This window comes from Corvus hawaiiensis, chromosome 7, assembly GCF_020740725.1.
Source record: "Corvus hawaiiensis isolate bCorHaw1 chromosome 7, bCorHaw1.pri.cur, whole genome shotgun sequence".
Classification (NCBI taxonomy): Eukaryota; Metazoa; Chordata; class Aves; order Passeriformes; family Corvidae; genus Corvus; species Corvus hawaiiensis.
The window spans coordinates 33990042-34004818 of NC_063219.1; the positions used below are offsets into that span (position 1 = coordinate 33990042).

A 14777-nucleotide genomic window follows, 5' to 3' on the forward strand; every position below is an offset into this window, starting at 1 on the left:
CATTCATTTCTAAATTTGAAATCTTTACCAACTCTTTTCTGCTGCATTTCAGGGATTAGTTTCACCACTTGAAGCTTTGATCTTTCATACCATTCCTGCACACACTTGCACTTTTTGCTGTCATCTTTTTTCTGACTTAGTTTGTGCCAAATTATATAAATTTTTTTTGTTGTTTTCCTGCTTTCTGGTTTAGATTTCTGTTGCATCACGTTGCCTGTCCTGATTCAGAGACCCTGTGTGTACTGAACATAGTTCCACATATCCCTATGAACCATTAGTGATACTTATCTTACATCTGAATACAGGAAAAAGAGAGGCAACAAAGCAATGGAGTGCTCCTTACATATATCTCTTGACAAACTCCAGTAATGTTGCAGTTTTTCAGTAGCTTTCTCCTATTTTTCATTCTCCTGTGATCAAGTACCTGGCCAAAAGCTGTATACTTGAGAGGAATTTTGTTTTAAGTGTTGCCAAGAAATAAGAGGGCTTTTATTGCTGAATGATTCATCGGCGCAGAACTTGTTTTGGTCCTTCTGGAGTATTTTGTGTGATGCAGAGATAATTGCCACTGTTGTAAAATATTTTCATTGAGAACAGTTGACATAAAACACTGCACAGAAACTGATCTGTCAGCTTTGTTGTTTGGTGAATCATAATGTGTTGTATATTTTGACTTTCTTTTTGTTTGAAAGATCTCTGTGAAGGTTTAAAAAACCACGTCATTTTGCTCAATTTGTACTTTAAAATACAAAGGTAGTATTTCATATAAAAGTTGCTGGGGTTTTTTTCTATTTCCCAAATTATTGAATACTTTTGGGAAAGGACCAATATATAAGTAATGTGTACATTTATTTTGGGGACTAAAATATTTTATTTTTAAAGCTGAGAAATGGTTGGATATTAGCCCTCAAAAGGTGAAAGAACTTAATTCTTTCACATATAAAAGCCAAAATCCTAGTGTTTTTCTGAACAGAATGTATATACAGGCTTGGAGCATGGGAAATGTTGAAAACATTTGAAAAAAGCCGTTTTTAATAGTAACTTTTGCAGCTACTCCCTTTCTGGTACCCATGAGGTCGTGTCCCATCCTTAGCACATATGAACCCAGTGATACAATATGCAGTGGTAAGAGTTCATGTGTTTATAACATAATTGCACATGATGTTTAATTCCTGTATAAGTCTTTTCTGCAATTTTGTTTGTGGAGGGGTGAAGAATGGTAGGGCCAGCAGCTCTGGAGCCCTATAATGTACTGCAGTGGCAGTGATCTGTACGTCCAAGTCATATCAAAGATTTGGCAGGCTGCATTTTGGAAACATGACTTCTAGAATCTCTGTCCTGTAACATGTACTGTCTTCATACTGACCCTTTTTCTGCCTGTCATCTACTGTGGGCCCTTTTTCTGAAAGGAGACGCTCATAAATAAAGTGATTTCTTTTTCAAGACATTAATAGGATTTTAAATAAAGGGTGAGTGTGATTCTCTAATCCCAGGCCCTTTCTAATCCAGTGCCAGGGTTTCTCTCTGTTGTGTGCAGGTTGATGCAGGTAATTGACTTTCATATTGTTTCTTCAAAAGTCTGTGATAGAATGTTTCATAAACAAATAAATGATCTGACTGCAAGAACTCAGCAAATTAAACCATCTTCAGTGCTTTTCCAGTAGGTCTAAAAGTCGGAACCGGGAGAACAAATACAATTGTCTAAAGATAATGTCCTGTTCTGCTCTGATCTTATTGGCATGTTGCCCCTGGCTGCTGCATTTGGTTTTGTAATAATGGTTGAGAACTTTAGAGAACAGATGGAAAATCCTCTCATCTTCTGCTTAAATTCTACTTCAGAGCCCTAGGAAATGCAGGTGACCACTGTGGCATTCCCATAAGTTCTACTTGGATTTTAAAGCATAACTTCATTCTGTAAGGACAAAGAAACCCAAAACAAGCTCCAGGGTCGTTATTTGAATATCTGATATATCCTTAAATTTGCTGTTCATACCATCTTTGTGAATGTAATATAAGCAGAAATGTTTGAAATTAAAATGTACCTTCACTTTATACATCCTCCACAGCTGTGCACAAAGACAAAACACATCTTAATTATCATAACTGTGTATATATACACACATTCTTGTATATACATATGTAGGTGTACCTACAGTAAATTTGTTTTTCTCTTTTAGGTGTATGCTAAGAGTTCTGGATTCCTTTGGAACTGAGCCAGAGTTTAACCATGCCCATTATGCCCAGTCTAAAGGCCACAAGACACCATGGGGAAAGTGGAACCTTAATCCACAGCAGTTTTATACAATGTTCCGTAAGTACCTCTGTGCTTGTAAATAATTTAGGGCTTTAAAAAGAAACGCTGTCATTGAGAAGATTTTTTTTATTATGAAGGACAAATTCACAGTTTAATAAAATACAGCTGCTAAATGGGAAGAATTGTATCAGTGTCTGTAGACAGCAAAAGCTCTATTGTTCTTCCACCCAGCAATGAGAAAATAAGAATATTGAGCTAATATAAATAGTGGTAGGGAACTTTATGCTCTGGGTACCTGTGGAAAGTGGTGCTTGGCTTTTTCCTCAAATGTCAGGGAATTTGCTTTTGTTAGTTTTGCTTTCTCTAATCTTACTATGAAGCAATAGATTTCTGAGGAACTTCCTAGGTTACATTTTTATAAACTGCATTCCTGCATTTCATCATGTTGAAGTGAAGTTTGGAACTATGTTAACTATAGTGTTGTATTCTTGCTTTTGTTCCTCAGCAACTCAGCAGCACCATCCCTTCACTGTTTCTTTGAGTTTAAGATTGATAAATGACCATTCAGCAAAAATTTTTTGTCTCTACTTTTTTATGGCTTTGTAAAAATTTTTACCTAGCTTGTTTTCATATTGTGAGTATTTATCCTCGGGTGAATTGAGTAACATTTATTTGCCAGCAGTGTACAAAGCTATTGAAAAATAAGTAGTAGATTTCAGCACTGCTGTAGATCTTTCAAGCATCGATAAATATCTTCTGAAGTGACCCCAGCCAAACCTAAAAAAGAAACAGAACAGGCACAAAAAAAGGTAAAAATTCTCTATAAATTGGGTCAGATTAAATTATTAGTGTGACCTGGTCTACACCTAGTCTTTGACTTTATGGCAGTAGATTCCAGAATCAAGGGATCTCTCTCTTGCCTGTTGTAGCAGCAGTTCAAGTGTGTTATCTCTGAAAGGTGCGGAGTCACTGCTGCTGGCTGGAGGGTAAGGGAGGCTCAGGGCAGTGCCTTCTGCTGTGTGCAGAGGCTGCTCAGCCCAAGTCTAAGGAAACACTTCATGGTGACCAGCCCACCTCCACAGTTTGGTGCTGCTCCTGTCTGACATTAAGACCATTAAGGGCTCTGTTCTCTCTCATCAGCTTTCATCGTCAGTCTTTCAAACTTCCCTGCTTTTCACAGCAGAATTATACATGCTGCTGTCAGGTTGACATGCTTTTGATTTTAGTTGCCCTGTAAAATTCTTGAGAGAGGCATATTTTGTCTGTCAACATTTGCTGTGCAAGTTTTTCCAGTGAAATATAAGTGAAGGTTGTTCAAGAGATAAAAGGCTGTATTCACAGTTGTTGGGAAGCAAGTAACAAAACATGTGGTGAAATGTGACTTGGAAGTGGTTGCAGAGGTTGTGTCTGGATATTAGTAAGCAGAGCTTGTTCTGTATCCACATTTGCTAATATTTATTGGTTTATGTCCTAAATGGAAAAGGAACTCAATTGTGCTTTGTTGAAGTAGTCCAGCTGTTGGGAAATTCAGATGTGAGGTCCTGTTCAAGAGAGCACCAAGGGTGATGATGCACTCAATGAAAATTGCTGGATGAATGCTGGTGGTACAGCTGTGTGCTCTGTGTGTGCACTACTCAGTCCCACTCCATGAAATGCAGAAGAAAGGAAATCTTCTCTCCAGAGACCTCTGTCGTGCCACTGGTACAGTCTCTTGTGCAGAGAAAATCGCTTCATAATGAATTTTCCAAAGAGTATGACTGTATTGGAATTTTAGTAGATAACCATTTCCAATTTTTGCTGCTGGAAATGACTGTGGGTCTTCCTCTGCAGGAAAAGTGGTAAATAGATTGCAGGCAAACTAATTCTGAAGCATGAGTGATTCCAGTGCTGTGGTTTATTCAAGGATTTTACTTTTTTTTTTTTTTTTTTTGGGGATTAGGTGCAGAAGAGTCAACATGTTTTGTGATATTTAAAGTTTATATTTGTTGTTTTGTTCTCTTCTGCAGAGATAGCACCATCTTTATGGGCTTGTGATTAAAAGTGCATATTATGCATCAGTAAAGATTTTATGGCAGATTGGAACCCTGGACAGCTTCCCAAGATCCACAGACTCTATTATGTTTTGAGAACTCTGATTATAAGGGCAGAAAATTATTCCTGAGCAACAAGCAAGCCATATTCAAACCTGTGGCATATTATCAACTGCTTGACTGTTCTCTGAGTTTTCCAGAAGTGTGAGAGCTTTCCCCCTTTTTTATGTTTTCCGTGCTTTTAATCCAAATACTTTCGTGCGAAATAACAGCACTGGTACTTCTAAAAGTGCATGGTCTTGCTTAAAAATCCATCTAAGGGCTTCCTCTCAGCATAGTTTGAGGCACTGAATTCCACCAGTTCTAACTTTAACAAAGGTTTATTTTCCTTTTGAGTGTATACTGCCTTGCCTCTCCTTTGAATGCAGTCTCTCATCCAAAACTATCAAAGGATGGAAAAATGCCCCTTTTCAGACATATTTGCAATGTGCTGTTTGCTATGTAAAATTCTAAAAAGTCCTTGGGTCTAAGTGGGTGCTTGGCTGTTGCTGAGGCATTTTTTGTGAAAAAGAGTAATTGTCATTTGAAAGACTAAATGTAATGGCAGAGGGACATGTACACTGCGTATGGTTTCTCTGTTCTCCTGCATTATCCAGTTGGCTGATTCTCAGGAACCAAAAAGCAAAACCTCATAATTGCAATAGAAGGGGTTTTTTTTAATAATTCTACTAGAGATTTAGCATTGCATGTATCGAAAATGCCTGGGACATTATCTTTGGATTAGGGGTTTTTTTGTTTTGTTTTGAGTTCTTAAGTTTTTCAAAATGTGATTAATAATTGACAGCTTGTGTGCCAGAATTTAACAGGAGGCTTAGAGAGGAGATCCTGCTGTTCATTGCAGCCTTTTTCTATATGCACTTGTGAGGCTATGGCAGCTTTTAGAAAATAATAATCCTACATGTTGGAGTAGCTTTTATATAGTAGGGATGGATTTTTACCTGAAGCATTGAGTGTTGTAGTCCATCACTGGAATTAAACACCCAATCTACAAAAACAAACAAGCCAAAACAACAAAACTCCTTCCTTTTAATGAGCCTAAATATCTTTATAGGGGAAGAACAGTGACCAGCACTGCTGGAAAAAAGACCAACAGGGGCTAAAAATAATATAGAAAACTATGAGTAAATTACATATCCTTTGCACACACTTTTTTTTTTTTTTTTTTGCTTGGATTGGATTAAAAACAGTTTTGCCAACTTCACTTGCCACCTTTAAATATTTTATGACCATTATGTGTGGGTGAATTAGGCAATGGAATTTGTATTCTGATTTGCATAGTGTGACTTGGTAGGCCAGTAATTAGTATGGATACATAATACACAGTGAGTTGGATGGCTGGTGATGGTAATTCCAGTATAAGAGGTGAACCCAAGAAATTTGCTGAAATTTATTTATGCCATTGAGCAACATCAGCTTTGCTAACAAAAAATCCAGGGGGTTTTCAAACTGTTGGTATGGCATCTCTGAGATTTGTCAGGCTAGATTTCTTCTGTTTCTTTTATCGCTAATAATAAAGCTTAGCACACAAGTCAAAAAAATTCATTACCATTGGACTCAGTCCAACTACAGAGTTTTTATTATCAGAAACAAGCCAGAAAATAGCTGCTTACTTCAGTAGGCATATGAAGCAGGACTTAAAATTAATAAAAACTATTTTGGAAAATAAAGCAAACAAATGTGTCTTTCAGTATTAATAAGAAGGAGGCGATCAGTTGCATAACAACTTATAACTCTTTTCTGACAACATTCACTCTAATGTAGCATTAACTGATATTTTCAAAGGTGCTGAATCCGCTCTGTTTTTTACAGCTCACACTCCAGATAACAGTTTCCTTGGATTTGTGGTAGAGCAGCATCTGAATTCCAGTGACATTAAACACATTAATGACATCAAAAGGCAGAATCAATCTCTCGTTTATGGCAAAGTAGATAATTTCTGGAAGGTGAGTTTTTTATACTCATATGCCTGAGCAAATTTATATTGATAAGTCTAATAAAGCATAATTAGAAATTTTAAAGTGTCCCATCTGTCTAAACCCATTAAGTTCTTTTTCTGGAAACAAATGTATTTGAATAATTAAATTGAACATTTTGAAGTCTTTCTGTTAGGGAAACTTCTGTCTAGATTGATGTGGATCCTTTGCTATTTCTGTACACCTTTGTGGTAGAATAAAAAATATAGTCTTAATGTCTCAGTAATTTTGGAAAATGAAGAAGGCTGGTAAACATAATGGAAAATTGAAGGTGTGAACTTTCATCAATCATAAGCAAACCTGTCTTTCAATTACTTCTGTTCTTATATCTACAACCAAAAATGTGCTGCATTTTGAGATGGAAATTCTGTTTCACTAAAGGCTCTAGAAGTATGCAACCTCATTTTATTTCCCTGTAATAATATCAGTGTTTTGTTTCTTTAATATTGCCATTATTGTATTTTCTCTCATCTGCAGATGAGAGCAGCAGAATAACACCACCAAGGCTTGGTTATATTTTTAACAAGTTAAAGTAGATTGTGTTATTAAGTCATAGCGGTCTCTTTTTTTTTACCCACTGTCCTTTCCTGTGGCTCCTTCTTCCAGGCTGGCACACCTGGGAATGAGTCTCTCATGCAGTTTTCAAAGAGATTATTTACTAGTAACTGGATTTCTTCCAAGTTACCTCCAGCTCTGTCTGCCCAAATGCTCTGCATGCCCATATCCTCTGTGTGCCTTCCCTCCTGCCTAAAAAGACCTTATTTTTAAGCCTCTTGTCAACTGAAAAAGGAACTTATCAGTGCCATACATAGGACCACACAATATAACAGTGTGAGAACACCTGGGTCTCACATTTTCATGCCTTTTCTCTTTATTGGCATGAGAATATTGGTCTTGCACAGTTTTCAAACCACAGAAGTAACATTCATTCTGATGACTGAGATTATACAGAATGAGTTCTCTAAAGATGATAGCTACAAGTAAATGGTCCATCTGTGAGACAAAACAAAACTAAAACTTGATAGAAACAGTAGAATATTGGCAGTGGTAGCAGAACAGGTAGAGCTGGATGCTTCTTGGCTACTGTGCTGAGAAAAATATGTAGTAAATACTATGAAAGTATTTGTTCTGTTTGGCTCATGGTATAGAAGGACCTGTCTACAGTCTCTTGTATCTGCAGAGTGCTGGAGCAGAGCTGGGATCCTTTCTTCGAGTCTTTTTGAGCTTAGGCTCTTTTACTTTTGCTTGTGACTCTACTTGTACTTTTATTTATGACTGATCTCAGTCTCTCAAGAACAGCAGCATGGAATAATCATCTAAACTTCCTGACTGACTTGCAGTGCACATCAGCAGAAGGACCTGTTGAATACTAGTTGGATTTAAGGAACAAGACAGCTCCTTAGTCACCGGGATGTTTTTCACTGACACAGATATCTTCCTTGGTTTATTCAGTCTGCATGGATTCAGAAATATGTATTGATAGTTTATATGCCCAGAGGGAAGATCAGTGATTAGTCTCAGATTCTGTATGGCACACAGGATATTTATGGATTAAGACTAAAACACTGCTTTTTGGAAAATAACATCCAGTCTTGATTTTTAAATAGCACACAATGGAAAGCCCACTGTTTCCTTTGGTGAAGTCCTCCAATAATTCCCTTCTCCCTTAAGACTTTGCATTATTTCTGGTACACATTTCCATATGGTTGTTTCCCATCTTAGTGGCAGTTATAGACTTTCTCAACTGGACTGATAATGCTTCTGTTCTGTTGCCCTCTAGGAATATATAGGTTGAGGTCAAAGTTACCCATAGTCATCTCCTGAAAAGCCTGTATATGCTGAACCCCTGAGAGCTTTGTGCTTTCTAATCCTTAAGTGTTCTCACATGTCTGCTTTCTCTGAACCCTCTCAAGATTATTCACATTCCTCTTGAAATGTGAATGTTTGCAAAGGGCACATGGGCCATACCAGCACCAAATCCAAAAGGAAATACTGTCTCATTGTTAGGCAGGTCCCCTTTCCACCATTAGGAACTCTCAGCCAAGACCTTTGTATCATTTTTTAAAGTGGTGCTTTTCAAGTCACTGCTGTGTTTCTATCAGTATTGCCTGTCTTGTTTTTGCAAGATGTTTGATTTGGTATCTGGCCATATTAATATGTGTACTGTATGCTGGTAACATCGAGCACATTAAAACTGTAACTTGCCGATTGTAACTGCAGTCATGCCCATATGCACTGGTATATTACGTGCAAATCACTGCAGATAGACTTTGAATCAGTTACAGTGTGGGATTTCTTATCTGGAGTGATAAAATCCAATTCTTGTGATCAAGGGAAAGCCTGAACTAATCTTGTGTCTGTGTAATTTGCTTTTTCCACGTTTCTTTCATTTTCCCTGTTCAGTGCTCTTTTCATCTGCCACCACGGCTTGTATGGAACCAGACTAATCTATTTATCCTGCTCCTGTTCTCTCTACTGAACACGGCCAATTAACAAGAAGTGTAATCTGCACAGAGTACACGTGTCACTGCTGGGGCTGATCAGTCATTAGAGGAGCACAGCATGGAGGAGAGAGCGTTCCCATCCCCAGACGATGGTGCTTTTGGGGAATAGCAGCTGCAAATCAACTGTTTAATTTTAAACCTAGCAGGCTGAAGTGGAACTGAAGTATGCACAGGGCCTCTTCTCCCTGGGGGTATATAAACCACCATGGGTTTATATAGGCATGGATATGGATCCTTTTCTGTGCCTGAGCCCAGTGCCATCTATCCCATATCAGAGTGGCCAAGTCTGGGTATACCTCTTGAGGTCAGGAAGGATGTGCTGCAGAGGGTGTAAGACAAATCTGATTTATTTCCCTCTAATACCTAAATCAGTCCTAGGTGGGTTAAGGATTACAGACAGGAGGTTGTAAAGAATTTTGCCACATTTCTAAAGGTTATCTTTAGAGGTAAGCTATGAAGGGCAACATTTGCCAAGTTTTGGAAAAGTGTTTGTTGGGATTAAAGGTTTGGGGTTTTGTCTGACATTTTTGGCAGTACAAGAGAGTCCTATCTATGCCAAAGTGAGGGGAAAAAAAGGAGATAATAAAATGTGTGTGAAACCCATAATGCTCTCCATTATCAAAATTGGCTTTAATTACAGAACATTCCAATTAAAAGAGAATGTTTGAAGCCTTTCATGTTGCCTTAGCTCCTGTTTCTAAGTCTTTGTTCTTTTTTCTATAACTTAACTGTTATACTATTCCACTAATTTGACCCTTAATCCTAGAAGACAGAAAGAGTCAAGATTCATTTTGCAGTATTTGCTATTTTTTTTTGTAGGGTTCTGTGAGAGAAGTCAGAAGGTTGCTTGTATCAGAAAATAGGTATCAATGCATAAGTGTATTGCTTTAGTATTTTATTATAGTTTATTGGAGCTGTCTTGAAAATATTTCTATGTTTAGAGGCAAAATAATGCGTGAGTTCCTTACTAATGCCACTTGACAAGCTGGGCATTCTTCTTAAATACATACTGCCTGCACAGCAACTTTTGAAGAACTGCATTGGAAATGGTTACCTTTAGCTTGTTCTCAATGGGAAAGCCCATCACCGAGGCTGTTCACACTAATGTCTCCTCTTTATAGCTCCAGGGGACATTTAATGAAATGTAATTTCCCCATCATATGCCCTCTTGCATGAAGTGGGAGGAAAGTCCCTTCCTTCTGGTTGGTTTTTGTACTTCATGTTTAGCATTGTACTTTGAATAAATATTTCATTCCAGCATAAAAGAAAAATAAGTAAAGGGACAAAAGTTCCTTCTCACCTTTTCTCCCATGTGGTCAGTGCACTCACAATCTTGTTTCTTGATAGTACTATCTTATGTTCCTCCAAAAATGTGAAGCAGCACTGGGGGCTTATCAATCAAAAGTTACCCTAAGGCCTGGCACCAGGAGCACTGTCCTGCCTTATGCCACAAATATAACAAATTGAAATGAGCCAGACACTTTAGTTCAGCAACATTTCTGAAATTCACCATTTCCTTCTGAAAGCAGTGTGGATCAGAAACAAGTCAATCAAAGCAAATGACTGCAGTAAATAAGCATACTCTTTTAAAGGGTTATTCTTTAACATTTAATATGAAAATTAGAATTTAATTTATTTTGAAGAAAGAATGAAAACTACTTTTTTGTGGATATTTACCTGTCAGGTCAGTGATCAGCTTCTCACTTTGCAGAACTCTTCAGCTGCAAAATGAATTCATGAGGTCTTACAGCACTGATTAACACAATCATCTATTGTTATTTGGCTAGCACAAAACCAACACAACCTTTTCTTCCTGTGGTCCACTTCCTACTTTCAACTGTACTCCTTCACTTTTCTCCTTCAGCACTTACAGTGCACAAGGATATCTCATTGTTGGTTCTGGAAATTTCCATTCAAAGGGCAGGAAATTGCTGCCTAGGTGTTGGTGTGCATTGCATGACAATGAGATTGTCAAATCTTGGGAAAACCTCGGTGTTTAAAAAACCCCAAACCTTCATGGATGAAAAAGATAAAGATGAGGATAGGGAACTGGATAGGGTTCTTCAAGCTCTGCCAGAAATCCTGAGTCTTCACTGAGATGTTTTATTCATTGTTTGTGCAAAACTAATATGTGCCAATGTGTGTTTTATTCAGAGATATATGGTGCCTAAAAAAGAAGCCATAAATGGACATTCAGGAAGAGCATGAGCATGGCAAAGTTATATAATACTTCCCTTGCAAATTCTCTCTCTTTCCAGCTTTTCTAACTTCGGGTAACTCCTGAATCTGTTTCTCTGTTGATAAACTGTCTGTTCACGCATTCTAGAGATCTCAGTAAGAGGTGATTTCAAAGTGTTTGTTTGATTATGAACCCATGCAAACTTTTTTTGCCTCTGCAACTTTCTCTGTAATGGAGTCCCTCAAATCTATGACCTTTTGCAGGAGAAACTGCTAACCTGGGCATTTTTCTAAACCTACCCCTGAAGAGCTTTTTTGGGTTTCTTTCTATAGGACATTTTGAATAGCCAGTCACACTATCCATGTTCTTCATGCCAACTGTGGTTTTGTAAACCTCCCTCATATTCTGACAATTTGTCTTTTTCAACTGAGGAATTGTTAAAGAATTTCTTGCAGATTTCTGTGTGTAACAGTGGACACTGTCCTGTATCTTGGATCCTTCTTACCCCTCTCAGAGCACTGTCCAATGTTTTCAGCTTCTTTTTGAGAAAATGGACCAGAAGTGCAGCAGTGTGTGAGGAGGGAGAGAATGTTTTTTATAGAATAGTTTAATAATATTCTCTTTATTTCTGAATTTCTTTCCAAATAATTCCTATCATTTACTTGGTTGGTGGGTGAACTGACTGCTACTGAACAATGGACTGATTTTTTTCATGGTCCATAATCATATGTTAGTATAATGCAAAGTCTTTGTTCTTGAGTAACACTGGTTAGCTCAGGAGTTTTTTTCCACACTTGAAGTGAAGGCTGGTTTTTAACATTTGTGTCACTTTAGTTATGTTAGCAAACAGGTTTTATTTCTGTGAAGTCTATGCAGCGATGGGGAAAGATGTCGGAAAATTCTTTTAACTTTAGCACATAGTGTGTGATCCCCACATTCATGGTTAATGCTTAGTTTTGTACCATACAGTGCTTAGTACAAATGCCAGAGATTAATGTGGCCTTGTGTTAACTCCCTGTGTCTGAGACTAATAAGTCTTGTGCCAGCTAATGCCTCCTTGTTTATTTCTATCCGTGATTAATATGTACTAGCTGATATCTTAGTTTTGGGAATGAGGATTGTGTGTTAGAGAAAAGAAGGATAAGAGAACTACATCGTGACCTGATGACATCTTTGAGATACTCTCAAGGAGAAAAAAATTCATCAAAAGATCTAGAACCATATCCAAACAAGTCCATGGCAATAATTAGCACATGTACATGTATTTAGAAAATGTGATGAATATGTATTAGTTTCAGGAATATAATCTGGTCTTTTAGGTTACTGGGCATGCATACTTTGGGGAGAATTCCCCATGCATCCATTGCTGCTAATAAAGTAATGTCAGCTTTCTAACCTGACTAACTGCTTGGAGAGTTTATTCCTGGGTTTGGTGACAGTTGAATTTATCAACTCTCTAGTCTCTTTTCTAGTCTCTCTGTCCCTTAGATTACTGAGGGGACTTTTTCAAAAGCTTTAAAGCCCCAGGTGTTCAATATTATGATGTTTTTATGCAACATTTTGAAGTTAGTTTGAGTTTTGCTACTGTGAATAATGACAGCATGCTTTTGTCACTTCTCCATTCTTATTCACATGATGACTGTTAATTCACAAGAGTGGTTCCCAATCTCTCTCCAAGAGATTTCATTCCTTTAAGAACTTCAAAGAACTCCTACAAGCTGATTGGCTTCTTTAGAGAACACTACCAGTTTGGTGAGAGAGGATTTCCTTGGACAGGAAGAACTGACTACTGTAATTTTGATGGTTTTATGTGGTTACATAGTTAACTCTTTATTTAAATTTCAGATAACTTGTTCAATGTAGAGTTCATACTTGCTAGCCATGAGTCACTGAATCCTCTCTACATCCATTTGTGAATTCAGGGCAGTTTGAAACTTTCATATTTGAGTTCCAGGAGAATTAATCTATTCTTTGTGATTTACCCCTGTAAAACACTGTATGTATTTGACTCTCTTAATATTCCCCAGCCTTTGTGCTCTCTTCTAGCTCCCTGGTAGACAGAATTTTCTTTATTCAGGGATGTCTTGAGAAGTCTTTGAAAGGGTGACAGTTCTCAAGCAGAGATTATGTTTGTGTCACAATCTCGATTGTCATACATTGCACGTACACTGCATTTTGGCTCACTTTTGACTTGACACTTCCACACATAAGCACCCAAATGATAAGACTTCTAACAGTATGCTTTTAGGATACACACAAAGATGTATCCCAGTACTGGCTTTTCTGAATTACATTTGTCAAGCTTTATAAAACCATTGCCTTCTGAATTTTTCAATGCAAGGAAGCGAGGCTGGATATACGGGCTGTTTTGCATATGTTTTGCAGTCTGAACTTTCAAGCCATAAAGCAGTTGAGAACCCTAAATCAAGCTCTTCTCTATGTAGTTGGCCTGTAGCAGTGCTTGGTTTCATTCAGTGCTGAATTTTTGGTGTTCTGTGAGTGCACCCAAATGGTCCAAAATTACAAAATACTGTCATTACCTTGGACTGGCAAACTGTTGGTAAAGCAGAGTTGTTAATTACCACCAGCTACTACACTGAGAGAACTAAAAGCAGAATTTAGTTTTTGATGAATTGTGTTTCCACCACATATTTTTGTAGCTTTTATATTTAAATTTTTCACCCACCAAACTTAAAATTTCACGTCTTCATACTGTGTCTTCTTGTCAACATTGTCCTAGGGAAAGACTTCTCAAACAGTTGTCACTTGATTGCTTTGCTGAGAAAGGCCTTATCATGATGCTTTTAAAAGTAGGTGGAAATGATTGATGAACAGTAATAACAGTTATGCAGTCAGTGATCAACAAAAAGTACTTTCCTGAATGGCATGTTTATTTTAGCTGCTGAAAAATTGTTTCAGAAAAGGTTTGTGTAGCTGTTACTCACTGTTACATTTCCATTTTGGTTCTGAGGAGAAATAATTTGCCTTTTTTTAAATGTGATTATCTTCCATCCTCTAAGTCTAGGTTTGCAGTACGGACAGCAGGGTGAACAGTGCAGTCTGATACAAACTGCAGAGAATGTCAGGTTTGCATTACTCCCCAGCAGCTCATGACCTTGTCTCTTTGAATTCATCTTGGAGAAAGTAAAGTTCAAGTGGTTTAAGATAAAAGAATAATTATATCTGCTCCCAAGTGAGCAAACTCAGGAAGTGGATAAATAGTTGAAGGAATGTTAATATTTTGTTTGCAAGTCACATTCCTTGCTTTATTTACATGTAGCCTTTCTATTTATAAATGCCATTTTTGCACTCTCTCATTTTCTAATTCACTGTTTTCAATGTCTAGAATTTGATTATGTGTCCTGATTATTTTTGTGAGGTGGCTTCCTAGAATATATACTTTTATGATCCAAAATAACACTTGTCTGCAAAGAATGTGGAAATTCAGGACTACTTAATTGCAAAAGTAGGCAAATGTTGGTGAGCTTGAGGTAAAGTATAAGGTGGTAATAGTATTTTGTGGTACTTTATAGATGATTATGAAAGCAGCTGGTTTTGACTAGAAGTAAATAAGGTTGGGCTTTGATTCTGTCTAGGATAATAAATGTTTTATCTGTGGTTTTAGACTCTGAATTGGGAAAGAAGTCAGTCATATGCCTAAGCAATATTCCCAGTTAAGGCTGTGCATGGTTAATGTCATTTTAAAACAGCTAAATATTCTGTAAAAGGTTTGTAAAATTGTTATTGCAATCTTGAAAAGAAGTGCAATTTTAGGTA

The 14777-nt window shown here is 37.4% G+C and overlaps 1 protein-coding gene across 4 annotated transcripts in view; it reads left to right on the top strand.

Moving 5' to 3' along the window:
- MGAT5 (alpha-1,6-mannosylglycoprotein 6-beta-N-acetylglucosaminyltransferase) overlaps nucleotides 1-14777 on the top strand; it is a 117016-nt gene that overhangs the window by 77424 nt on the left and 24815 nt on the right. For all 4 annotated transcript variants that reach the window (XM_048309675.1, XM_048309672.1, XM_048309674.1 and 1 more), the window contains 2 exons: nucleotides 2178-2311; nucleotides 6154-6287. In XM_048309675.1, the coding sequence (XP_048165632.1) occupies nucleotides 2178-2311; nucleotides 6154-6287 (268 nt within the window). The remainder of the gene's footprint in view (nucleotides 1-2177; nucleotides 2312-6153; nucleotides 6288-14777) is intronic.